This window comes from Haemaphysalis longicornis, unplaced genomic scaffold (genome assembly GCF_048455015.1).
Source record: "Haemaphysalis longicornis isolate Haplotype H1 unplaced genomic scaffold, Haemaphysalis longicornis Haplotype H1 scaffold_1, whole genome shotgun sequence".
In the NCBI taxonomy this organism is placed as follows: domain Eukaryota; kingdom Metazoa; phylum Arthropoda; class Arachnida; order Ixodida; family Ixodidae; genus Haemaphysalis; species Haemaphysalis longicornis.
The window spans coordinates 383,508,980-383,535,278 of NW_027526203.1; the positions used below are offsets into that span (position 1 = coordinate 383,508,980).

At 51.0% G+C, this 26,299-nt stretch overlaps 2 protein-coding genes across 3 annotated transcripts in view; both read left to right on the forward strand.

The window, feature by feature from the left end:
* The first annotated feature begins 1,298 nt into the window (after positions 1-1,298).
* Positions 1,299-26,299, forward strand: part of LOC144155216 (uncharacterized) — a 112,606-nt gene continuing 87,605 nt past the window's right edge. The window contains exon 1 of one of the 2 annotated variants that reach the window (XM_077686533.1): positions 1,299-1,952. In XM_077686533.1, coding sequence (XP_077542659.1) covers positions 1,939-1,952 — 14 coding nt within the window. In that variant the 5' untranslated portion in view covers positions 1,299-1,938. Of the gene's footprint in view, positions 1,953-12,244; positions 12,957-26,299 lie in introns of those variants that run through there. The other variant, XM_077686531.1, reaches the window with a different exon arrangement.
* LOC144155215 (uncharacterized) lies at positions 18,482-26,033 on the forward strand. The gene is made up of 3 exons (XM_077686530.1): positions 18,482-19,320; positions 19,925-20,132; positions 23,931-26,033. Exons 1-3 carry the CDS (start codon positions 18,799-18,801, stop codon positions 24,323-24,325), a joined length of 1,125 nt encoding a protein of 374 aa, XP_077542656.1. The 5' UTR covers positions 18,482-18,798; the 3' UTR covers positions 24,326-26,033.

A 26,299-nucleotide genomic window follows, 5' to 3' on the forward strand; every position in this document is an offset into this window, starting at 1 on the left:
TCTCATCGAGTCGAGTTCCACGGGGAAAGGCGTTCTGCTGGATTTTTCAGAACCCTCTTTCCTGATGGTTGTCCAGATTGAGGTGAGTGATGGGGAAAAATTTGTCGTTGCAGCCGATGATGAGCCAGGATGTTGTGGTATGGCGATGGCATTGAGAAACGAATGGTGAGAAACTGTGACCGAATGGCAGAACGGCATGTTTTATTCTGCCCGAGCTCCGCAGAATTGAATCATCTCTATTTTTTCAACTCAGTACTTCGCTGCTTTTCCATGGCCTTAGTGGCGGAATGCCGCGCCGAGCTTCCAGCTTTGACCTCAGCAAGCTGCGCGGCCCTAACGTTCACGCCACAGAAAAAAAAAGAAAAAAAAAACAGAAAGATACAGTAAGCAGTCACGTTTACATTTAGTGGAGACACAATGTAATTTATTGCACCTTTAAGGTTACCTATGTGTGAAAGTAACTGACCGTCACACCTAAAAGTAACGCGCTAATTGTTCGGAGTACCTTTAAACCTATTTTTATACGGACAAGACAAGAAAACGTCCACGAGTAAATGAAAAAAATTGTTCACAAAGCATTTTTGTTGTATTTTCATTTTTAGATATTTCATGGTATGCCGAACACAAAGAAGACAACTGCTTCCTGAGCAGCAAATGCAGCCTAAACGGGAAATATTCTGACAACGGCATTCGCAGCTACATCAAAAAAAGAAAAAAAAGGAAAGGAGAGAAACGCGCAAATATTAATTCGGCAAAGCTCCCGGAAGGAACATGGTATCGGAACAAGAGTTAGCGGGGCGCCGTTTCAGGCGCCTTTGGGTCGATGTCATGAAATCTTCGCTTTCGAGCCCCGACCGTAATTACCATCGATGTGCTCCCCTCTCGCTACGGTGCTGTGAGAGGGCGTCTGCGTTGCAACTCAGAACGGCAATACAGCTTAGTTTGTGTGACTATATTATGAACTAAGGACTTAGTGCCCGAGTTAAAGTAGAACAGTCGCTGTAAAAAATGAATTAAATTATTTTGCGATTATTCCACAAAAATCATGACGATTGCTTTACAATTTGCGAAAAATGTAGCGAAAAATTTTTAACGTATTATTTACAAGTCTCGTTAGCATTACCATTTACCAAAAGGGATCATGAACCGGAGCTAATTTTTCTTCACATTTAAATAGCTGACATTTATAGTCGTACGACCGCATTTGGATGACTTACTTTTCTGTTTTCTTTCAACCGGCCTGCTGTGCATTTGTTGGCGGAATCGTGCACAGAATCTACCTAACTTAATTAATGCCGAGTCAGAGCGCAAAATACGTCGAACATGGATCCGGAGCCGAGCAGAGAATATCAACTTGAGTTGCTTGTAGGATTAAAGCTTTTTCTGTTTCCCGGAGCCCAGTAGACACCGAAGGAAAGTGCGCAATCACAGGTCGAAGAAGCGCGGACGTAACGCAGCGGGTCCGGCTGTCGTCGTCGGCGCGGCCGGCGGAGCGGCTGCCGCCTCACGTGGGCCTGCAGCGAGCGGCAGGAGTTGCGGGGGCGAACGTGCCGGCGGCCGAAGCCCCGAAGTGGGCGACTGAGCCTCGGCGGCGGCGGGGGGATGCCCTGGCCAGGTGAGAGCGGCTCCGAGGCGCGGGGGGCACGTGAGCGGCGGGCGCCCATTGGCCGGCGTGGGCGTGACGTGTTGCGACGTCGCGAAGCGCGGCGACTGTTCGCGGGCCGGCGCGCCTGTGCGCCTCCAGTTTGACGCGAGAGCTGAGGTGGAGGTGAAAGCGTCGGCTTCGCGCACCGGGCGTCGTCGATGTGAGTGTCAGTGGGCGCGACGGGCTCCTCGATTCGGCGCTGGGGAGTAGCACAGCATGCGCGGCCAGCCGGATTCGGACACCCTGCCCACTGATCTGCCCACCACGCTGGGATGTTTTGCCGCTAACGCCACATGCTTATACACAAGTGAGTAGTGGGCCCTCTTCACTCCCCTCCATCTCGCGTTCCTTTCCTGTTTTTTTTTTTTTTCCTTAGCAAATGAAGTTACGGGCGCCTGGTCCGCGTTGTGCCGATTAACCGAGACAAAGACACGCAAACATTGCCTTTGCTTCGGAAGTCGGTGCAGACGACGCAGCCGCTCCGTGTCGAGCAACGATCGTTTGAAACTGAAAGCGCTACTATGCGCCGGGAAGAAAGAGAAGGGAAAGGGGGGACCCACGGAAAATAAGATATCTGTTTACCGCCAAGTGATTGCACCTGTCCCTGACGCATTTTGTCGCGATTGAAACCGCTCGGTGACACGGACGGGACAGTGAACTTTTCTCGCCATCCCGATGTACGGCTGCCGCGGGACGACAGCATGATTTGTGCGCCTGTTTCCTCTCTTTATTCCCGCGCCCTGCTGGCGGCCGTGGCTGCTCCGCGCGGGGCTGAAAAATGTCTCAACAGCGGCCGGTGCGGCACGCTGCTGCGAAAATAGTTTGCAATCTTCTTTTATGTTATTGAAAAATGTCGCAGGCATCGGCTGAAGAAGCTTCCTCTGAAAGATGTCATACGCACCATAAACCAATTTTATTTGCCGGCTGCGTGTATAGGTACTGAAAAGGAGGAAAGTCTATTTTCCAACAAGCAAAAAAAAAAAAGGGGGGGGGGGGGGGGTCAGAGAGACACTTTTCACGGCATGTTTGAGGAGTGTGGTTCCTTCAGGAGTTGCGCTACTTTTTTTTTTTTTTTACGCATTGCCCGCTCATTTTATTTATTTTTGGCGGTTCGTTCGCGCCAACCTCATTGATCGACGATTGACGATAGTGTTTGCCTTGCTCCACGCGGCGTGAAATCGCTGCCTTCCGGTTGCGCTGAGGAGTGTGCTCCTGCATGTACGGAACAAGGGAGCCAAAGGCCGTCACGGCTCGTCGCACAAAACAAACTTGTCGCCGGCTCCCCGGCGGCCACGAGCGCTTCTATGGCTCTTCCGTGCGACGGTCGGGCTGACTGCCAGATTTCAATTGGACGACTCCGTACGGGTCTCATTCGTGGCCGTCGTGCCTCGAATGGGACCCTGGGGAGCAGCGGCCCCCGCGCCTCGTGGCGCGCTCCTCTTTTTTCGCGGTGGGCCCAGAGCGTCGTTTCTCACGCCGCATTATTGGTAAAGAGGAAAGGTGTTTGGCCGAGGAATCCGACTTTGACTTTGCCGCGCTCAACGCATGGGTGAACACAATTATGGTTTTGCGCGGAAAAGGCTGTCGGCTTGGCGGCTTAATTGGCCGATGAGTGACGAGTGGGGCTCATTATCGGCGGGGAACCGGCGTCTCCCGCCGCCGAGCGGGGGGCAGGCGGAAAGGTGTGCGACCCGGCCATTCCACTAGTGTCAAACTCGCGTACGAGCGGAAGACGATCGTGTGCGCGGCATCGGTGTGCAGCTCTCTGAAAGACTCGTCGCGCGCGCCTTGGATGCACAAAAAAGATACCTGTACGAGGGGCAGTCAGCCATGCTTCCCTCGCGCAACGTTTCCTTGAGGGTCGATGCGACACCGTTGTCCTGTCGAACTATCTACTCGTCGTCGTGCTTGAGATATTACCACGGGCAGCCGTTTTTCTCTTTTTGTGTGTCGGGGACTATTGTTGCGAAGAGATTTTATCGTCGTCGCGATGCTCCCCCATCGCGGGACGCTTCTATTTACATGCGTAGGAGGCAGGTATTTACGGTTTCCGGGCGCTATTCTCGCATTCCGCGCTAATCTGGCCTGCGCGATAGCGGGCGCGCGGCGGCAACGCGCTGGGCGTTCCAATCAACACGGTTTCGGGGAACAGGCGGAACAAATCACGGGGAGCCTGGCAGGGGCGCAAAATAACTGTTTGGGGCCGTGCACTGTGCGGGGCCGTGATGCCATCATTAGCTGCGACGAGGGTTCAGCATAAAAACGAGGCGTCTGGCAGCCTGAGCCGAGAAGGCTCAGCGGCTGAGTTATGGGCAGGGCCAACAGCAGCTGCTACAGCGGGCCGCAATCCCGACGCATGTATTAGGATGGATGTGACATGCTTGCAGATTGTCTAGCGGCTGCGCGGCCCCAGCGCTCCTTGTCACGCCGGATCGGCCGCTTCGGCTAATGGGCCGCCCTTCCCGAAGCTGCTGCTTTCGCCGTCTTAGCAGCGCTCATTGATGCGCCCACCGGCGGTCACTCGTCAAGCGGCCGGGGGGCACCTCTGAGGGACACGGGACGCCGCCGACGACAACCTCTCGAGGCGTGCTAACCGTGCGAGCGTAGCCCGCGAGGCTCATTATGCCCGACTAAGCTGATAAGCACCGGACTCGTTCCGTGTCGTCTAGTTTCACGCGTTAGGAAGCCTGCTGGCAAGCACCGTATCGGTCTGGTACCCACCCGTCAGCCCGTTCATCATCAAGGCGCTTTTTGTTGACGTCAAGCGGAACTCTCTGCCCTAGGCGCACAATGTGGTCCTTTCAAAAACGCGCGCAGTTATCGGTCACGAACGATGTAGACCAGCGCCAGGGGCGCACCGTTCTACATCGGGCGGAGATTAATGCGCGCGGCGCTGCAGATCTGAACACGTGCTTGTCGTCGCGGGTGTTATCGCGGATATGTCGCGTGCTCGAACGCCCCTTGTCACTTTGGTGCCTTCATCGTTACAGGACCCCTCGATAACTGGATTTGCATTATTTCGGTGTTCGCTGCGTTCTGCCGTAACTTACCTCTGGATTACGAACTGTGCATGCAGGAGTGTCAGATCAGTGGTTGCAGGCAAATGCCTCAGCGTAGTAGCACGCGTGTGGACCATTGGAGGAGTGCTTCGGATTTAGAGGAAGGCTGATGAGAAATGGACTGGGGATATTATTGAACCCATCTGGGGGTTCACCTGCACTCAACCGTCGCTCCATTTCCCGAAATCGTAGCGTTCAAATGAAACTGTTGCGGTGCCTGCGTGGCGGTGCCATCGGTTATGTTATCACTTTGGTTATTCTCGACCTCACTTTGGTACATCCGGTGTCGGGAGGTCGCTCAAAACACGAAACGCCACTGGGGGGCAGCTTGCCGACATGTTTCCGAGAAACCACGTTTTTATTGTTGATCCCATTGCTCACGCGGTGATTCTTCCTCGACCAACCGAGCATTTCGAAGCAGGAAGCTGTCACTTGACGATGCATTTCTTCATTTCTCCTCGCGTAATTCTGAGCGTGAAAATGATTTGGTGAAACCGCGTACACCTCTCGACCGCTCATTTTGTGGTACGTGTAGGTAACCTTGCAACATATTTCTTCTTCATTACCCCATCCGCATTGTCCATCCAACACCGTTGATAAGGCGCAAGTTCAGGAACCATTTAGGTGGTTAACTAATTTGTAGCACACCACACGGCGCGATTCGCAGATCGGTCGCCAACATTGGGATTCCTGGCTGCACTGCTGAAACACGTAGGAAGAGGATTAGAACGCTTTAGAATACTGCACGTATGTTTCGATCCGCTGCTGGAACGCTGACGCCGAACTGTGCATTTGGCGCATGGCGCGAACGAACCGCTGCAAATGATCGCTGCTCGTGCGTGCTAAGTCTTCCCATTCTTGCCACTTTTCGGGAAATAACAGTTGCTGCGGAACAGGTTTTCGAGGAATTGACCGTACGGCGAATTCGACTTTCTCTATAGTTTTGACTTGGATGGCTATTTCAGCGAGCAAATAAGTGTCCGGTACCAGTGCACATACAGTGAGCCAAACAACCTCAAGAATGCATAAAACCTTGTCGCTTTTTAGAATTCATGCATTTTGGTCGCTGGGTATTAAGTAAAAACAATGATTCAGCACTTGCTTACACTTGCTTTCATCTTTCGCTTTGCTTCGTAGTAAAGAAGGAAGGAATGATAGGGGGAGGGATCACGGGCCGACGTTGCACCTGGGCTGTGAGGCTGGTTTATTGAACGCCGAAGTCGCCTCGTCTGTACGCAAAAAAAACAAAACAAAAAAAAGTGCGGACATTCAGGCGACTGGCGTAAGCGCCGACAGCCCCTGCTTCCACCCGCACCTTATTTTCATTTTCTCTTGTTTTTATTTTCAACTAGCGTAAGTGCTACCGCGGCACTATACCCTTTACCGGTGTATCTCGACCATTTCCGCGCGCTCACTCGTCCTTGTGATGACCGCTTCACGGCCCCTCTGAGCCCGTAGCACCCGGCCGAGAGGGACACTTGGACCGCGTACGCTCGGCGAAACCCTTTCTATTGACTCAGGGCGTCTCCCGAGCTCTTCATCCCCAGAGCGGACTCGGCTCGGCAGCCTTGGCGCACGTTGCAGTGGCCACGCAGGCTTCCCTCGAAGGTTCTTGTGGCTTGCACAAACATCCGTGCCTGCTCCGAACCTTGCGGTCTGCCGGCGGTGGCATGACTGATGCTTACACTGCTGCGGTTGCGGCGTTCCGTAATTCAAGCCGTGGTCGGCGGCCTTGTTACGCCTCGGCGCTGTTCGGGATCGTCCCGGGGCGCACTCGTCTCTTGTAGTGCAGTGCCCTAATCAGTGGCGGTCACAGGACTTCGTTTCGAGGGAGGCGGGGAGCGGACTGCAAAGGAGAACATGAAAGAAAAAACAGCAGAAAGGAAGAACAAAGGGTACCTACCGTAAATACGGAATCAACTTGAAATAAAGATGGAAAGAAAAACTTTGGGCTGCTGTGGTCCTCTAACTAAATCCGATTGCTTTGTTCATTTTTGTTTTTCTCCAGGGGCAATAAAAAATGGCTGATCGTCATGGTGAGGGCACCATCGAAACCGCGTAGTGCTGTTGTGTCGCTTGCGACAGGAAAATATTTTTAGGCGTGGATTATTTTACGACAGGCGGAGTTATTGCCCCCCCGCCCGCCCCCCCCCCCCCCCCCCCCCCTCCTTCTCGAGCTCGGAAATATCTCGCGGCCGCCTCTGCGTACGCCAGTGTCCCTAATGCGGAGATCCCACGACCAAGAAACGCTTCGATTTCCCTGTCCTTGAGGGTAGCGTGGCTTTGTGCACTTGACTCGAGGCACAGAGACCGACCAAAATTTCTGCGTTTAACTAGTCCAAGTAAGGCTATCGTCATTATTAAAAGGGTTGTCGGGGACTGCAGGGGCTCTATTCTCGCACCCGCCCCACCTTGTTCGGTTACGCACATGCAATGAGACAGACGCACCATTGTTTGTTTACTCGGCTTGGAACAGTCAGACCAGTGAAGAAGACGCGGTATTGTGAAGATCCGTTGTTGCGTGACGAGAAACCGTTCGCGTGCGTACAGGCGGACGTGCAGCGGACGCTTCGAGTTCTCCCGGACACTTTTACCACAATCTCCCCCCCCCCCCCCCCCACCACCACCCCACCACCACCACGGGGAGCGCAAAAACGGTGACCCAGTTATGGTCGCCGTGCCGGCGAGTATGCCACTTAGGCTTGCTTTTTACTGACGCAACGCACGGTATTCGTGGATGGACCAGCACGAGGCGTAACTTTCGCCGCCCCATTCCCACGAGTATTTGCCTGTTTCAGTAAACTATCAGCGGGAAAAGATAAATGTTGTTGGCTTCGCTATTTCCCGTTATTTCACGCCGCATATTTTCGCGGCCATACGGCGGCAACAGCGGTCGGTTTTTTTTTTTCAACTTTCTTATCGCGGGAACGCTGATAAACAGATGCTAGCGACTAAAAGGAGCGCCTATCAATCAAGCATTGAAGGGACCCAGAACAGGGGCTGATAAAAAGTGGTCACGAAGGTTTCTCTTTCGCCCTTGAAAGCGATCGACTGGCTCCCACGTCACGCGCAATCTGCCTCGCTTTTATCTCCAGTGTAATTTTTTTTTTTACATTGGGCGACAAACACTTTAATCGCTAAAACTGAAAAGAAACCGCCTGATATACGAGCAATGGGTCACCTGTTGCACCATTGCGTAGCTGGTAGGCAGCAAATTTCGTTCGCTTTCTTGTTGTTGTTGTTGTTATTATTATTATTATTATTATGATTATTATTATTATTATTATTATTATTATTATTATTATTATTATTATTATTATTATTATTATTATTAATATTATTAGTGAGGACACGTCCTTTTCCATCTCTCCCGAAATGACTCCGGCTGCTTCTACATCTCTGATGTCAGAAGTTGTGTTATTCTGTCATGCCCATGCGCGCCAGCGCAACTGTAGAGACAACGAAAGAGCCGAAAACGCTGGCGTCTTTCTTTTAAAGACTATAGTCTTTCTTGAGCTACTTAAACCCCGAAATTTTGGTCTGTCTGTCTGTCCCTCGATTCAGCCACCCGGCCACAAGCTAAAAGAACTCCTGAACGGGAAGTTTATACAGCCAAATTTACCTTTCCGAGCTACTAAATATGGAAGCATTCTTCATACTTGTCAACATTGCTTAGCAAAAAGAAAACGTTAGGCCTATTTGAGGCAGAACATCAACGTATAACTGGTACCCTCAGTGTTCGTTTAATTGACAATAAATGTATGCTTGATATTTGCCATAGCAAATAAAAAAAATATTCGTTGGAAACAACATCGGGACCCCAAAATACAAAAAATAAAAAGCTCGCGCGAGCGTGGACCTCGTGACAGTGTTCCAAGTACAACAGTAACGGACGATTCCAGCAGATAGCGCCAGTAGTGGGGCGAGGGAAATTTTAATTTACCTTATCAAATCTCCTCCGGGTTTATCGTGGCAGGAGGAGGGGAGGAGCGTGAGAGGTGGGCGCGGGAGGGACGAGATGGGTTTACATTTGAAGCCAAGTGAACAGACAAGCGGCCAATTGATTTTCGTTTTTGTTTTTGTTCTTTTACTTTTGTTTCTTCTTGCAGCTATGGAGGGGTGCCATGCTTGTGTGGCGCAACAAATTAACTGTTATTTTTAAATTTCTTCTTTGAATCTGGAGAACCAAAACTGTACAATAAAAAATAAACTGTTCGTTTATGCAATGCACGCAAGTACTCAGGCTAAATCTTGTTTAGGTAACATAAGAATTTTTTTCTTGCTGTCAATTCTTCCGTTTACGTCTTGATTTCGTCCAGGACAATAATTTTAAATTGTTTGCATGCCTGCTACATTAGCCGCTTCTGAATTCGGTTTAGCTTCCAGCCGCGGTGCTTCATGCTTTGTATGTACCTAAGCAGTTTGCTTATTATTTAAGCAGTACTGTTTCTGAACGATGTATGCCGTGCACCGCGGGGGGAGGGGGGCATTCTTTAAGTGAGGTAGTTCACGTTTTTGCTCGGGCCTACCACATCGTAAGGACGCAAACAGATAAGTTGAATTTGAATAGAATTTAGGGCGTACCCGCAGAGCCCAATGGAGCAGATTCGGTGCCGGACGCTGCGGCTGTTTTTTTTTTTTTTTGGTGAAAGCGAAATACGAGAACGCCCGTGTGTGGAGATTCCGGCGCACGTTAAAGATCCCCAGGGGATATAAATTAATCTGGAGCCATCCACTACGGCGCGCCTCATAGCCCCGGGTGTAGCTTCGGCGCGTTCAACCCCGCACTCAATCAGTCAAGAGATCTCCAGGGGGCATAAATTAATCCGTGGCACTCCACTGCTGCGCGTCTCACAAATTCGGCGTAGATTCGGCGTGCAGATCCCCAACATTAGAACCTGAACATTTTCAATTCGGTTCTGGTTAGCCCAAATGAGCAGTAGCGTGAGCCACAGTTCCTTGTCACGATGGCGCCCGATGTGCTTATGGTCGCCAGGCGGCTGAATTGCGCCATTATACCCAAAAGTTTTATTTTGTTCATTTGCAGGCTTATACGAAGCAGTGTCGTGCAAAGCAGATGCCCTTTTTGTGCTAGAAGGTGGTGGTGGTGGTGGGGGAGGGGGGGGGGGGGGTTGATTCCTTGGCTGCAATCTAATGCTTCCACTGCTCGATTCGAGTCGGACTCCGGTTGGAATGCACCCTCTCTGGGAGCGAGGTGGCCCCCACGGCGACCCCGGGCGAGCCCAGCTGGCGTCCGAGGGCGACCGATAAAGCGTTCACGTGCGAGGCGCCGGCATGCGGCACATTGACGCGCGGCCTTGGCGAGCCGGCTCCTCTCTGGAGTGTCCCGTTCTGCGAAAAAGGCCTGTAAACACTCCAGCATGGCGCTGCTGGCGGCACTGTGGGCCTACACCCCCCGTCCCTGCCGCCGCCGCCGCCGCCGCTGCCGCCGCGAGTGCACAGGCCGTACAATAACCGAGCCCGCCGAGAAGAAAGCGGCCGAGCGAGGAAAAAGAATGGAGCTGCTCGGCAGACGGGGGAAGAACACTTTTTTCTTTTTGCTCTTGGGCTACTTTAATATGTCCCGCTGTGCGCTACCTGGAATCGCCGCGCGCTGCAAGTGTGAACCAGGAAAGCTCCGGCGGAACGGGGGGTCGCAGGCAGAGCGCGCTTCCTGCAACGGCCCCAATGCCCGCGCCTATTAACCAGGCAGGTGTGGTCCTCCAGATGGAAAGAGCTGTGCACCGGTGGAGACGCCCATGTAATGCCGCCTCCGCTCCGCCAATATCGGGACCCTGCTATGTTGACCTTGCTGGGAAGCGAAGGATGGGTGCTGTGAGGGCTTGATTCAATCATAACGCGAACGTTAATTGCCGCTCCTCGGATCTCACGTTTCTGCGCCCCCCTCCGATCATCGCTGGTCTTGGGGCTGCTTCTAGGCTTTCTCGAGAAAGTGCAGACGCGAGTCGCGAGAACGCTTCTAGGCGAATAGCTGCTACACGGGAAAGGACACGCCGCGTTCCTTCTGCGCAGGCACAACCGAGTGCTTGTTCATTCATGGCCCTTATCTGTGCCTCTGCACCCATTCATCTCATTGAGTCCAAGGCCGAAGCAGAAACACCGTCGCTTCTCTCTCTCCGTTACGCGCATGTTTTCTACGACCTTTAACCTCCTCCCTGATACGCTGATTTCCGATCACAGCGTTTGCGGCAAAAAGCGCCGCATCCCATTGACGACCGACGATTGCAGACGCGCACCAGCCCGAGATAAGCCGGCCAGAGACAAAGCCGAAGACTACCCGTTTCCGCGCGCGCGCCGCTCATCATGTGTGGCTAAAGATAACAGCGCGAGCATCCGAGATACCCTGCGGTCAGGGTTTTGCTACAGGCGCCCGGCAGAACCTGTTCTCTCCGTGCCTGCGCGAAGTCGGTCAAAGTCTTCGCCCCATCTGTCTAAGTAACGCGGTAAAGACAGCTACGGTAGTTCGCCGAGGTCACCAACGCGAACGAGTCTTGCCATCATAATTGCGTTACGATGGGCCGCGAAAGGGACTGAAACTTATTCGCAGATACAAGGACGTAGCTTGTTGTTTCCTTGCCGTCACGGGCTACCACGTTCGCCACTATTCAACTAAGTGGGTATGATGAATGATTGTAGGGTTTGACGCGCCGAAGCAACGCAGGCGATGAGGCGCGCCGTAGTGGAGGGCTCCGGATTAATTTTGTCCACCCGGGGATCTTTAACGTGCGCCGAAATCTCGTACACACGGGCGTTTTTGCTTTTCGCCTCCATCAGAAAAGCGGCCGCCGCAGCCGGGAATCGAACCCGCGACCTCGTGCTCAGTAGCGCAACGCCTTAGCCACTGAGCCACCACGGCGGGTAACTAAGTGGTTATCACCAAAGTCGCAACGCACAAACGGTATTCGGTGGAACGGCTTAAAGTAAGGCCCATAATGCGAGCTCCTTTCACCCGTATACCCACACAAATACAGGGTCTCGAAGAAACAGTTTATCTTGCTTTTCAAGAGTGCTTAGGCATGATCAAGAGGTGTCCCTGCTGCGCTTGGCAAGGCGGTGGCGAATAGCTTGCGCCGTTCGTGTAATCACGGGGCCCCCGCAGCGGGAATAGTGCCAGGGTTGACCGGCTTCTGTAGGCCTGCTCGCGAAAACACTGCGCCCCTGCTCTGATGAGACAGGCCCGCCGCGGTGGCTCAGTGACTAAGGCGTTGTGCTGCTGAGCACGAGGTCGCGGGTTCGATTCCCGGCCGCGGCGGCCGCTTTTCTAATGGAGGCGAAAAGCAGAAACGTCCGTGTGTACGAGATTTCGGCGCACGTTAAAGATCCCCAGCTGGTCAAAATTAACCCGGAGCCCTCCACTACGGCGTGCCTCATAGCCTGCGTTGCGTCGGCGCGTTAAACGCCACAATCAATCAAATCAACCTGATGAGGCAGGTGTGACGAGAGATTGCGAAAATGCGTAATCTAAATTACTGTCCGCTCCCCTTTTCCTGTTCAGCCATCGTTCACAGCTCTGTGGAACCAGCGCCGTTACCGGGCGGTTACACCGCTCACGAAAAGAGCTGAGCCTGGAGACAGTTGTCGACCGCCGGTGGTTGTTTGCATGCTGGCACGCGGCTCGGCTATCTCCGAGAGGCTGCTTTTGTCTAGCGAAGCTGCTGCGTGGCGGGCGAACAATAACAAGACGAGGAGGCGTTTTCGGAAGGCATAAACCCCGCCGGTGTCTGGGGCCCGAGCGCAGGTCGCGTGCAGCCGCGGCAGCAGCCTAAGGCCCATCTGGGCCGGCCCTTTTCGGACTCGGCGAGGCTATCCGCTTTCGGCGCGTAACGAGATCCCGCCCAACCTCAGTGGCTGGGCAAGAGGAAAAGCGGGTGGATGCCTGGGCGCCGCTTGATGAGGCGCCGTGCCGATTGCGAGGCAACACGCGTGCCTCGGCCAGGAATTGGATGGAATGTAGCGGAAGAAGGGGCCGCGTTCCTCTACGCTGGCGTCCCGTGCGAGGCTTCGCTTTTCGCGGCGCATGCGTCCGCCGAAAGGGCAACGCTCCTCGTGGCGGCGGCGGCAGCCGGCTCGGGCCGCTGTCACCACGCTGCTGCCCCACTTTGGCCGCTGCCCTTCGGCGATACGCAACGGTGGGCGGCGGAAACGTTCGCTTTCGTCTTCTGGCGTAGGCATAGCCGTGTCGGTACCGCCGAAGACGAACCGTCGTACAGCATTCTGCCTACTTGTGTCAGGTATACCCACCCGCTGACTTTTTCCACAATGCGTGTGCGAGGAACCACATTGCCGGCACAAGTAATGCAAGAATCTCCAAGCTTGGTGAGCTGGTAGACGGTGCTAGTAGAACAGGAACTGTCCGCGCTCGGAAGTGCTTGCCGTGGATACGGTGTACTTTTTAGGACGAAAGAATTTCTATCCACCTCCCTGGATTTTGCGGATGTAGGACGAAGCTTTAGCAACGGCGTCCAAGGAGCCAGCCGACTGCTGGAGATGCAGAGGGAGGGGTGGGGTAAACGCTGGAATACGCGCCGGCCTGACCTTAGTCCTAACAATGTAACACAGTACCTGGTATCCTGAATTCCTCCTCTACCCAAGCCTCCAGTCGAAGATATCCTTGAAAGCAATTTTCGCATGCAAAAACATTGTTGTGTCCTCCACTCAGCCGAGTCGAGGAACATATGGAGCGGAGGACGGACTCGAAGAGTACGGCCATAATAGTGTGGGAAGGCGGTGCCCGCAACTTGACGCAGAATAAGTTTAAAGTTGCTTGGCAAGTCGTTAAGCGTAAAGTTTTGACGGCCAAACCTTAAGCCTAAACATAGGCCTAACAAGGGCGATTGGCCAAGCCTCCTGCTTATAGTAATGGAGAAAATAACGAAAATACACTAAGGGCGAAGGATGAGGGTGACGCTTTTATGCCCACATCATAAGACACAAGCGCAGAGGGGCTTTTGACAGCACTTAAGGGAACGGCTAATGAACGCACTCATTTCGGTCAATCAAGATGATAATCAATCAGCCAATCAACATTACGGTGCAAGCACTAGGGAGGTCGGCCATAAGAAATCCCTGCCCGTACTCTGAAGCCTAGCAGAGTGTTGCATGCCTAGGGAGTATTACTGCAAAACTTTGAGCCTGGGGATGTGTGTGTGTGTGTGTGTGTGTGTGTGTGTGTGTGTGTGTGTGTGTGTGTGTGTGTGTGTGTGTGTGTGTGTGTGTGTGTGTGTGTGTGTGTGTGTGTGTGTGTGTGTGTGTGTGTGCGCGCGCGTTTGGGGGGGGGGGGGAGTCCCTATAGCACATACTAGCGGTGGTGTATTCGTCAACGCTTGGTAAGCCGGATTGCATGCTGCTTTTGCACGATATTTGCTGCTTTTGCACGATCCGTGGCTGGCGCAGATAAGCCGTCATTTTTTTCCCGTCTGATTCGAATATTAATGACCAACAACCAAAATCGCTTTGAATGACGGGAGTACCGTGCCAGCCGTATACAGGGAAAAGGGGGAGGTCTGGTGTTGTTAAAAAAATCTGTGAGGGGAAACAGCGCACATTATTTCAATGCATTTCTAAATACGAACAATCAATGAGCCTCTCTGCCGATCCTAGCTGTGAAACGGAGGTTATTTAGAGCTCCGACCTCAGGTACGGTGAAGAAGGAAGAGGCGCGTACGCGCCTCCTCCTTCTTGCGGACGCCCATGCCAGCAGTCGTGTAAGCGTTCTTAAATGGAAATTGAAATAAATTTATAATAGTTTTTTTGTCATTCATAGCATTTGCTTATTCGGGGAAGTTTCCAGGGTTTCTCTTCTGCACTTGTCTTATTCCCGACCAGGGAGAGAAGCAATGGCCGGACAGGCGTTACAAGCAGCTTGCCATCCCATCTTCGGTGCAACAGGCTGTCGGCGAACGTGCCGGCGGGTGGGTTCACTGAAGCTTCGCGTATCAGGGAGACGTCCCTTTTCAGCTGGCTCGCCATGGTGCTTTTCTCGTCTGTCCCGACCGAATCCCTTACCGCCTTGGCACGTGGCAGGTAGTGTTTGATCCTGAGGGTGGGCCATGTGCTCGAGCCCGATGACTGTAATTAGGCTCGTCGGATGCGCACAGAAGTGCGTTGCATGCCGCCCACGCGTTGCGAGGAAATAGCAAAATTAAAAAAAAAGGGCGATGCGCGCCTGAGGCACGAGCGGGGGAGGCCGTCTCGGTGCGGGAGGGCGGGGCCGCCGGCTGAGGGCACCTAGGCCGAGTAATGGGTGCCCGATGCGACGTCACGTCTGGGGACGCCTACAGGCGCATGATTCAAAGAGAGCCATCCAGGAATTCCCGTTCTAGTTCATTTATTTGCTGTTACGCCTACTTCCCGCCTTGGGTGCACGAGCTTGGCCGCGTCGCGCCCCCTTTGTTTCGAGGCTCAGCCGATTCAGGCAAAAAGTTGCTTTTCAAGTCCCGCCGCGCGTGCTTCCCGAGTTCGGCCCCTATTTTAACCTCCGTGAAGCCGCCGCTGCTTGTTGTTTATTAGCGGGCTCGGGGAAGACGCCGCCGTGAAACCTTTGCGCAGGTGGCGGCGCTGCTCTTGTTGCTGGCGGCACGATGCGGCTCCTGTGCGTATCCCACGTGTCTCGAGGCCCATTCAGAGGCCTTCCCTTCAACATCCACCCCGAGGAAATGCCGACAGGGTGCGTGCGAATGACCGGCCCCGCATATTTCCGCTACTGCAGATGACCTCTCGAAGAGCGCTGCCCCATGGCGGCGTTCTCGGGGAACGGCGGGCACGGCCCGCGCTCGCGGCCTGCAGACGTGTGCCACTCGAAGGAACGTCCCATGCAGCGGCGGCGCTTGTCGCTGCTCCCCCGGCGTACACCTTGCGGCCGATGCTGCCGAGCGGCGTGTTCCCTGAAGCGTGCATGCGGGAGTCGTTAATAAGGCACAAGCCAGAGCCCTAATCCAGACTCAAATGGCCGGCAGAGGGGGAACCCTGCCCTGGGGGCGAGGAGGTGACCCGTCGGCGATCCGCTTATTCACTGCGTGCGGGGGCCCTTTATGCCCCTAAATGCACTTCCGAGTGCCTTTGAGCCCGCGGCGAAGAAATGGAATCATTAGTGGACACGTCTCCCGCTGAGCGGGCTCCCCGCTGCAGCCCGTCCCTTTCGCTGCTCCCACGGCGAGCTGGTCCCCCGGTCGGTCCGACAAAAAGCACTCCATACTCGGAAGGCTGCCACAAAGTGCGCCCGTCTTGTGATCCTTTAATTTTGTTCAGCCTGACCGCTTGCCTTTCGCCGTGAAAGAGTTCCCCTCCGGGAGGGGGAGCATGCGCGGGGGAAATTCCCATAGTGCATGCCTCTGCGTTAATCCGCGCCTTTCCCATGCCCCCGCCCCTTCCTGTGGCCTCCTGCGTCGCTCGGGAAAGAGACGTGTGCCCCGGCCGACGTCTCGCGCTTCTCAGGTTGTGCAATTTGCCCCGATTGAATGGGCGCCTTCGGGGGCAGCTTTCTTTCCTCCGCCCTCCCGAGAGGACGTTGCGGCTTGGAAAAAAGATCGCATGGCCGAAACGGGAATTACATCTGACCAAAGCATTAAAGACAACCACGCCTGGGATGTCGGAAATGGAGGCGCCAGAAACTAGAATGAGTTGGAGAGGAAAGGAACGAGAGGCATGGAACTTTCGAAGGAGTGCATTGGATGCCACGATATTGCGGCACGCAAAGCACTCGTTTAAAAAGAGAAGTACGTTTTGAAGACGGGAATTTAGACAAAGAATTCAGTGATCTCCATGCTGTGTCACGGTTGTTGGCCGAAATTATGCAGCGGGAATTTCAGCTCCATACGTTTGTTGGTTATGGACGATTTTACAAATTAATTTTTTTGATGTATTTTTGAGCTACTCCTTATAATAAAGGCGCGTATCAGACAAGGTTGTCAAAGTGCGCAGGCTTCCGTATCAGATCATTAATAACATTTATTTGCTTCGCCGGACAAGATCTCCTAAACCTCCATTGACCGTGCTCACATTTTTCATGTTCTGATTCTATTTATTTTTTTTTTTTTTTGGACGGTTAAGCTCACCACCGAAGCCTTTATCTTCGGTCCCTTGCCCAAAGTCCCACCGGAAACGAGCTAGTGTGTGCACATGTCTATAGAGATCGCCCGTTTCAGTTGTGTGAGAGCTTCGGCTTGCAATAACGTTTTATTTGTATAATCAGCCACAGAGCTACGTACCACAGCGCCAAGTAGCCAAACTGATCATAGGGTCGTTTTGTGCACAAGTAAATTAGTAGAAAGGACGCCGTGTCCATAGCAGCTAGTGCACTGTGCATGTATACGCGACGTACAAAAACTACAGAACTTTACGCGACTGCACTTCAGTCACGGTGTTGGCGCGGAACTAAACTTTTTTATAATCTTGCACCTGACGGGCCCTTCAATGGCAGCAAGCAGCCTTGACGTAGAAAAAAAAATCTCGCTTTGTTAGACAACGCTAGCTGGTTAAGGTATTTGCCTCCCAGATACTATTTGAGAGCCCACATTGTTTGGACGCTTGTGTTGGCGACGGGCGCTGAAAGGAAACGCTATGTTAAGGTTGCGTTTCAGTTAACTTTTTGGCCCGCATAAGTGCAGTTGCTACAGTGGCGGCAAGGCGCAGGAATAAAAGATTCCTAGGGCGATATATCCGTTTCCCTCCCCTCTGGTGCCGCCATTCAGGCCCGGTGTTCTTTCGGCATCCAAAGCCCCAACTTTGACTACGTTCGTAGTCGGCATCTCCGGCTGCGACAGTTCTTATGACAAGGACGTATGCGTTCGTGCAGCCGAGACTGCCGTTGTCGCAACTCCGCTGGTGGCGATCAAGGTCATCGATGTCTTTTCTGTCGTAACCCTGTTTGCTCCATTATAAACGGGAACGTTACTGTTCAGCCACACGCCAAGGGCGGCCCTGTGACGAGGCGCGCTTCGCAGTCTGCACAGCGGAATGCCACACCGGGAAGCAGCTCCGTGGTGCAGCAGTGCTGTCGCCGCCGTAACAGCGGATTACGCTCGCCAAAGGGAACCTTGGAGACGCGATAGGCGAGTCGTCAAACGGGACGCGATGGCAGGAATACACGAGGTTCTTTGGCACGGCGACGTTGGGGGAAAGTTGTTGCGCGGGACGCGCAGAATCAACAGAGGCGCGCTATTGTTTGCTCGCCTGCATTTCTTGACAAGGCCTCCGCATTTGGCATCCGCGTCACTTGCAGCGCGCAAGGTGTGCGCTGCTTGAGGAGACCACGATCAAGGGTTCCGCGGGAGCCTGGGAGACGGACGTGGCCTCGTTTCGGCGGCCTGCTCGAGGAGTCCTCCGGGAGGTGGCTCGCTCCCAAAGTGACCTCCGGAGGCAGCAGTCTCCCCGCTCAAACAAGCGCGCAACCGAAGCGGCTCGTTTGTCGATGGCTGCCAAACAGAGTGCTCAAGAAGAAGACGTGGCTCGGGAGAGGCGGCGGTCCTCGAGGAGCCGGCGGCGCGCCTGGAATGCTTCCTCAGAAAGAGTGCCGCGCCGGGGCCCCCGGGTGTACGCTCCTCCCTTGCGGGGCCCGTGTCGCCTTTCTTCGCGTCCCCGCCGAACGACCGCGCGTGGCCTCCTCCTACTACCGGCCTTCTCCATTCATTACGGCCGTGGGCCCGCCGCAGCTGCCACCTCGCGCCTCGTTCCCGGAAAGTCGCGCAGTCATGCACGCGTTCGCCGTCACCGCTTGTCGACAGTAGACAGTTTTAGTTGAGCGTACGCAGAGAGTTGCGCGCGCACGTAGCGGAAGCGCTGCGCGCGCAGCGAAGTTCACGCGAAGACCAGTTTTAGTTGAGCGCACGCAGAAGTCGATGCATGGATAAACCAGTAGCGTGAAAAAGTGCGCTTTGTGCGTCACGCAGCGCCACTAAACGGCATATTGGCGAACCATAAATGCCGTTGCCGGCCAGCGCCAGGCCTATCCCTAGTCAGCAGAAGCCGTAAGCCGGTTTGGGGCGAGTCACTTTCGTTTCGCGGGCTTTTCCGCGAATCGTCACTTTCGCGGGCTTTCCCTGTTAGCGCTTTCGCTTTCTGATCTCCTTGAACGCCATGCCTTCCAGCATTCTTTGCGACCGCTTCACGGCGTGGAACCTGACCTGGTCCGAAATAGAAGATTATATGCTGACCAGCGAAGAGAAGCGACTGCTGAAAGGGGACCTCACGCTCGAAGATATCGATTACGAACTGAGGCGCGGTCGCGAGTCAGAACTGCTGAGGTACCGGTCGAGGTCTGGACTGCTAGACATCAACCGGATCGAGCGCAGTCTTTTTGAACAGCAGTTCAGGTTTCAAAAGGACGACATCGATGTGCTTGTTGAGGCACTTCTGATACCCGAAGTGGTGGTGAGTGCACAGAAAGTGACCGTGCCGGGCCGCGACGCTCTGTGCTTAGCACTTCGCCGCCTCGCCTACCCGAATAGGTGGTGTGATTTGCAGAACATTTTCGGGTTGCACTACTCCGTCATGTCTAGCGTGACTTCAAAAGTGCTGAAGCACATAGTTGGCACATTCGGCCACCTCCTGAAGGACTGCAACAACCACACCTGGCTGTCGCCAAGCGCTCTCGCATACGTAAGTACGCTTTGCTATTTTACTTGCATACTCTTGCTTTCATAACGCTGCAATTTCACTTTATATGCCCCTCTTTCTCTCGCGCACACACGTACAAGGGCTGTGCTATCATGGCCTTGCAGCACCTAGTCAATAAGCGACTGTCCATTTAAAAAGGAGAAATAAACGTTTAATCGAGCAGTTTGTGGGTTAATTGCCAAGTGGGGAACCTCTTAGTCCAGGAAGCCCAGGGTCTTGGCGGCCTGTCTCGCCCGTTCTACCATATGTTGTTGGGGATCCGAATAGGAGCTGGTCAACCGACCCTCCCACTGCTCAAATAGCAATTTAAAGAAATGTATTTTCAGCGTATACAAACAAGGCCGCCTGAAACCCGAAGTGTGCAAGCATCTTCATTAAGTGTAAACTACGAAATGGGTAAAAAAAGGCACCAAAGCCAGCAAGTCCCTTATTATTTTTTTTTTTTGCATTTACATCATCAGAACCATCAGAACATCAGAACCAAACCGTACACTAATACTGTTATACAGACAACTGCTTAACCTGATTCGAGTGCATCAGCTTTGAAAAAGCAAAGTGCCAAAGCATATTTTGTTTTCTGTTGCAGGCTGTGCAACGCAAAGGTGCGCCCCTAACCAACTGTTGGGCCTTCATCGATGGCACCGCCCGCCCCATCTGTCGGCCAAAGAGGAACCAGAAGGCGTACTTTTCAGGCCACAAACGGGTACATTGCCTGAAGTACCAGTCGCTGATGTGCCCAAATGGCATTATATGCCAGTTGGATGGTCCGTACCCGGGAAGGCGGCACGATGCAGGCAAGTTGGGTAGACTATGTTGCATTCTCATATAAATTAGCACAGCCGTTCGATTGCACGCACGAGGTGCGGCTTGCGACGTTGCCCAAAACCAGCGTCACAAACCTAGTTTTTCGTGAAACTGCCACGGAGCCACTGCTACGGGACAAACGCGCATGAAAGGAGCCGCGCGATTACATTTTGTTGGCGCACGCGCCTTAGTGTATTGGATTTCCAGAAAAAAAATCATATTACCTCAACGCTACTTGCAAGGACATCAACATACAGAGGAGGTCGGTATTGGGCTGCTAATGGACCCCCATGAGCCCGAACAGCCCACTTTTGCCGCTGGTTTCGAGCCACACGACCGCCGTTCAAGATCACTAGCAAGTTCTTTATGGCCTGCTTGATTACCTACTTCGCTTGATGGGCTTGTTTTCTGGTGAAAGAAAAACCCGTAAAATAGCATTCCTAGAAACCCCTGCAAAGCGACTTATAGGTTACAGCAAATAATTTTCTGATTAAGTTTTTAGTTCCAGCTTTGTAGAAAAATGAGGTCGAAGTCTACAACGGATCGCACATTTAACCGCATTATAGACATGTTTGCATCCCTATATAAACATGATGCTGTGAAGAAAAATTTATTGGGCGTGAATTGAGTAATCACCACGTTAACACAAAAAAGAAAGAGATCATGGAAGGTTAAGTCAAGTTCACTTTATTTACAATATGTGCAGCCATGGAAAGCGCCTCGTTGCCTCAAAATCACACCACCTTCCGTGATAGAGGCTTGTAGGCAAGTTTCATCCGCTCTTCAGTTGCATTCAGGTCTCCGGCTCAGTTTGCCAGCAGTGGCTGCAACAATTTTTTCAGAAACACTCTACAGAGTTCCTCGGTGTAGCCTTGATCATCCCTGTAACATGTCGGTTCCTGCCATTTTGCAAGATGGGGTAGACGTGTTGATACCAAGCGTTGGCAAAGCTTGCCAATTCGCCTGACCTCTGGGCACTTCATAACTTTTCCAACAAAGTTGCAGGTGAGCTTACAGAGACCAGTTACCTGCATTGTCAGGTATCTCAGCGTTCTGTTGTCAAGGCTTTTGACTAACCTGTATACCGCTTCAGTCGGTTTCGTAAGCTGCATTAAGGCTTTGCAACTGAGTCGGGAAAACCGTTGGAACAGCTGTTGGAAGCAAAATATTGAGCTTTGTGGACTTCTAATAGTCACCATCGACGAAATGAACTGTCATTTGGCTCCCACATGCTTGCTTTTCCAGTTATCCCTTCTCGACAAATGTTCTTTAGCATTGCTTTATGGCGCTGTTTGTTGCACGGAAACTCGTGGTACCGTATTGGTGGGCCTTTCCTTCCTTTTGTAGCACGCAACAGTTGCGCGGCATAGTGCTATGTACTACACAAGAAGGGCCTCGACACGTTTATACCATTTATACTGCCCTGTATGCGGTCGCACGGTCTGCAAGCGAGGTGCAGAATTTCTCCGACAAAAACAAAAAACTTGTCCCGTACTGATTCGCGGCGCCTTTTCAAAGGGAGAGCCGGGGGACTTGTCCCGTAGCAGTGCCCCCCCCCGATAGAGCGGTGGCAACTGTCAACTTTCGCTTCACGGCTCCACCTTTTGTTTGCCCCGCGATGTAGCAGGCTGCACCTCATGCGGAGCAGCTGTGACATTAGTATTCAAGGCGTCTTACTTGTGTAAGACCAGTTTAATCTGCAAACTGGCCACACGGTTCCTGTAAACATTTTCCTTTAATTAATTAATCACTGATTCAAAGCCTATTTAATTTGAGAAATTTTCAACTTCCTTTCAGTTAAAATTAACAACACTTTATAGCATTGTTAAAAAAATTCTTTGGGGCACTTATTGAAAGGACTTGCCTTCAAACCTTGAGTGCTTTTAATTCTTTGCTGCAACATCGTATTTGCATCTTCTTCCTCGCTTTCATTTTTTTGTCTTGGCACGTATTATTTCAATCAGCTTTTTCGTGCTACACCATGTATGCGTCTTTGCTTTCGTTTCTTTGTCTTATAGAGCAAGCTATGTCAGCAAGCAGGCTGGCAGAGTGTCGAACGGAACCAAAACCAGAAACGAAAAGCAAAAAAAAAAAAGAACAGTATTTTTGGCTGGAACAAAAATGAAAACGGCACATGATTTATTATTTTGCTAAGGAGTGAAACCGAAAAGAAAATTCAGGTTTTCCAGCATTCCTTTCAAATGCCATGAAGAGAAATGGGAGATTGGCACCCCCCTCAAAATTGCCTTTCATCTTGCTGGTGTGCTCTCTTCTTGGGATTGCTTGCTGCCTGATTCTATATTCTCTCCGTCTGTTTTGATGGTTAGTGCTTGGCTCTTGGTGTGAGCACCACACCAAGCTGGCTGCAAAGCAGACTCTGCAGCAGTGTTTATTTATTATTCTATTGATTTTGTAGCAACGATATTGGGTACATATACCACCATCAGGCCATTGGGGTACCTTTCACAGGCAGGTGTAAGCCATGTGGATACGTGCCATCTTATGTTCTGCAAGGCTGTCCAACTTACCCGTATGGGTACGCGTTCACGCTTATGTCCTCTAGAGAAGAAGCACCACAGGAGGCTTTTGACAAGCGAGAATGGCCATTATCTGTACACTCAGACCTTCTTGGCTCTCGTCTAAAAATAAACCGTATTAGCAATCCACCGGAGCGTCAACTATCTACCTTACACTTTATTTATTAACATACCTTCATTATCCCAAAATCATTGTGTGGGCTGAATAAACACATGTCACAAGCATGGCATAACAATTGCAAAAAAGAAAAAAATAGTGTTTGGCATGATTGCACTTGCATGTACATATTGCAGCTAAAACAACAGATTACAGCGGCACACCGAATGAAATCAGTTCAAATCATGTTTATGCCCGAATGCAGTGGAAACTGTATTTCAGAACTGGCATAACAGCACTGTCGGGCATAGCGTTTCACTCTTTATTAGTTTTAAGAAAAAATTACGCTTCGAAGCCCGAATATTCACTAAATTTCCTGTTGCTGTCTCTGTCTGTGTGTATACTTAGGAAGCGGGGTGAAGCTACAGATATCAAACTGCTGTTATAGTATCTTCACGTTCAATCTGTTTTAAAAAGGAACCCGTAGAGAACGTGCACTGGATTTTTATATTGTTCCATTAGACAGACAGTTTTAAACTTGCATCACTATTGGCATATTTATGCCAATTAGTAAAAAATGCAGAACACTATTTAAAATTGCCTCCAAGTTATTCACGAGCATTTTAGCGTTTCAGCCCAAGAAAAATATTCAGGTATGCTGGTTCTTCAGAGGGTTGGAGTGTTCGCACCTAACAAGTGTACACTTATCTCAATAGAGCGCCCCTAAACAATTCGCTCCCAGAGATCCTTTTAGCTACGATTCGCAGTTTTGTAAATTTTGTGAAGTAAGCATATTGGCCCTTAGTGTTCCTTATTCTTGTCCGATACCCCAGGCATGCATGCGCCACAAAAAATTGAACGATAACTTTTTTTTCTATGCTGGCAATGGTTGGAAATAGCATAGTCTAAAATCATTTTGGTCACAGTACGCTTTTAGTATAATTATCATCTGACTAAAGTGCGACTTGGAAGATACCATCAGCTCAGTGTTTTGGCCTTGCATGCATGCGCTTTTTCCGTAAACTGTGTAGGGCCATCTGAAAAAACAGGTCATAAAACAGGGCAAATGCCATCAAATCACATTTTTCATTTATTTGCTCATTACTGCACCTATTCTTCCTATCATTTACCCTGGTGGCTGTCTTTTTGCACAGGAATCCTGAAGGACAGTGGCCTGTACTTTAAGCTGGAGCAGCTTGTGAAGGATGATTACTATGTCATCTACGGCGATCCGGCGTATCCCCTGCAGCCACTCATCATGAAGCCGTACGGTGGGTTCAGCCTGACTGCAGTTCAGGAAGCCTTCAACAAGGGCATGAGCTCTGTGCGGCAAGCTGTCGAGTGGGGGTTTGGAAAAGTTGTAAACGAGTTTGCCTTTCTTGACTTCAAGAAAAACCAAAAACTCCTTCGGCAGCAGGTGGGTGAGATGTACAAGGCTGCTGTGATCCTAACTAACTGTCACACATGCATGTACGGAAGTCAAGTGTCAATGTACTTTGACTTAGAGCCACCTCACCTGCAAACCTATCTGACGCTACGTGCCACTTAATTGTGGAATCGCCACCGTTTGTTTTCCCCATAATGCCCAATTGAAAATTTTTTACGTTGTACTGTATGGCGGCAGCATATGTTTTTTGTTCAGTACATCAGGCTACCTGACACCCGACTACATCATGTTTAGTGGAGGAGTACACGAACAATTAATTGTAACCTTTTTCTAATGCTGTATTGTGTGGCAGTAGCAGATTTATTTTGTTCAGTACCTGAGGCTGCGTGACACGTGGCACTGTCATGTATAGTGGAGGATTTTGCAGACAACCAATTGTAACTATTTTTTTAGTGCTGCACTGTGTGGCAACAGCATGTATATTTTGTTCAGTACCTCATTGATTGATTATGAGGTTTAATGCACTGACACTACACAGGAGATGAGGTGCCCTATAGTGGAGGGCTCCAGATTATTATTGACCACCTGGGTATCTTTAACAGGCACCGAAATCTCAAATACATGGGCGTTTCGCTTTTCGAATCCATCATTTTGTTCAGTATGTCAGACTGCATGACACCTGACTGTGTTGTGCATTGTTGATCGCTTATTGGAATAGAGGCTGATATATATTCTGTTATTGTTTTAGGCTGAATGTCAGAGCCTTGCCAACCACGTAATGGTTGCAGAGCATATGCTGCTGTTTTGAACACTTGATGCTTGTTTTGAAGTTCATTGTGGTATCTGTGTAGTACACTGTCATGGTATAAGTTCTTGTTGAAAGCTTGACAATTTTTTTTAACTGGCACTAGTATTGCTTGTCCATTCATTTGGTTTCAAAACAAATGGTTGAAGTGGGATATAGTGTTAGCAGTTCCTGCCCTGGACTGCACTTTGAGGAGGTGGTCCCATTTTGTAATGCTGTAAAAATTTTTTCGCAAAGTTGTTTACCATGCCTGCTCCTTTTTGCATTGTTTGGTTGTAATGCATAGCTTTATGCTTTCATTATTTGTCTTGCAGGTAGTACTCAAGTGGGTTTCTTTTTCTGGGTTTCTTTTTCTGAGCAGAACTATGTATGTATAAGTATGTATATTGTCACGACGCAACAATTGATGAAGGCCAGTAGGAGAGAGAAAAGAGGGTGTATTTCGGTGTATTGATTTTGTGTTGTAATATTATTCTTTCGCACACCTCATTTCTCATACTCTCCTTTTGGCTGCTTCATAATTTTTACTTTTTTCTTCATTGGTGATAGCGATTGCCCTGTCACAGACAGGCGTACCATGATATACATCCTGTGAAATATTTGCTGATGTTGCAATGCTGCTGACACAGTGTGTAGGGAGCTGAGGAGCTCTATCAGGCCATCTGTGCCTTTAGTCCCAGTCTCCTCTTGCATAGCTGAGAATCAAAGGTTTATCATGTTATTGACAAATTTGCTTTGCTCAGATAGCACAGTGTATGTATATGCAGTGGTGGAAGTTGCACTTGTGTATAAAGATGTGATCCACAGAAGGGTATCTAATGTATTTCACTTATTCAATTCACAGTAGCATGTTTTGAGAAATAGAAACGTCAACTTTCATTTTTATTGTTTCAGGTTTATGTACATGGGAGTTGAAATAAAAATGAGGTCGAACTTCAAATGCATCAATGCTGCAGAAGTGAATAAACAATTCTGTGACAATTTCTCGTCACATTAAAAAAGTTTTGGCCTCAACTACTTATTTTGAATGAGCTTTTCTATAATTTCTAGGAAGGCTTTTCTTTCTTCGGCCCTTTCTGACCGTTCAATTTCTCGTTCTTCAGCACGCAGCCGGCGTTCCTCTGCACGCTCTATAGCACGCTCTTCTGCCATGTGCTGTCTCATCTCCTCCATCTGTTTTCGCATTTCATGTGCGACACGCAATTCGCGTTCAGCCGCCTCCTTCTCCAGCTGGAGCCGTTTTTCTTCTAAAGCGATGCGCTTTGATTCTATTGTGGCTTCCTTCTCTTTCATTATAATTTCATGCCGCATCCTCTTTTCAAAAAACTCGT

What these genes read in the sequence shown, in the direction of transcription:
- LOC144155215 (XM_077686530.1), top strand. Translation starts at nt 18,799, where the DNA reads ATGCCTTCCAGCATTCTTTGCGACCGCTTCACGGCGTGGAACCTGACC. An exon ending in CGCCAAGCGCTCTCGCATAC is followed by an intron (nt 19,321 to 19,924) that starts GTAAGTACGCTT and finishes TTTCTGTTGCAG; the next exon opens with GCTGTGCAACGCAAAGGTGC. An exon ending in GGGAAGGCGGCACGATGCAG is followed by an intron (nt 20,133 to 23,930) that starts GCAAGTTGGGTA and finishes CTTTTTGCACAG; the next exon opens with GAATCCTGAAGGACAGTGGC.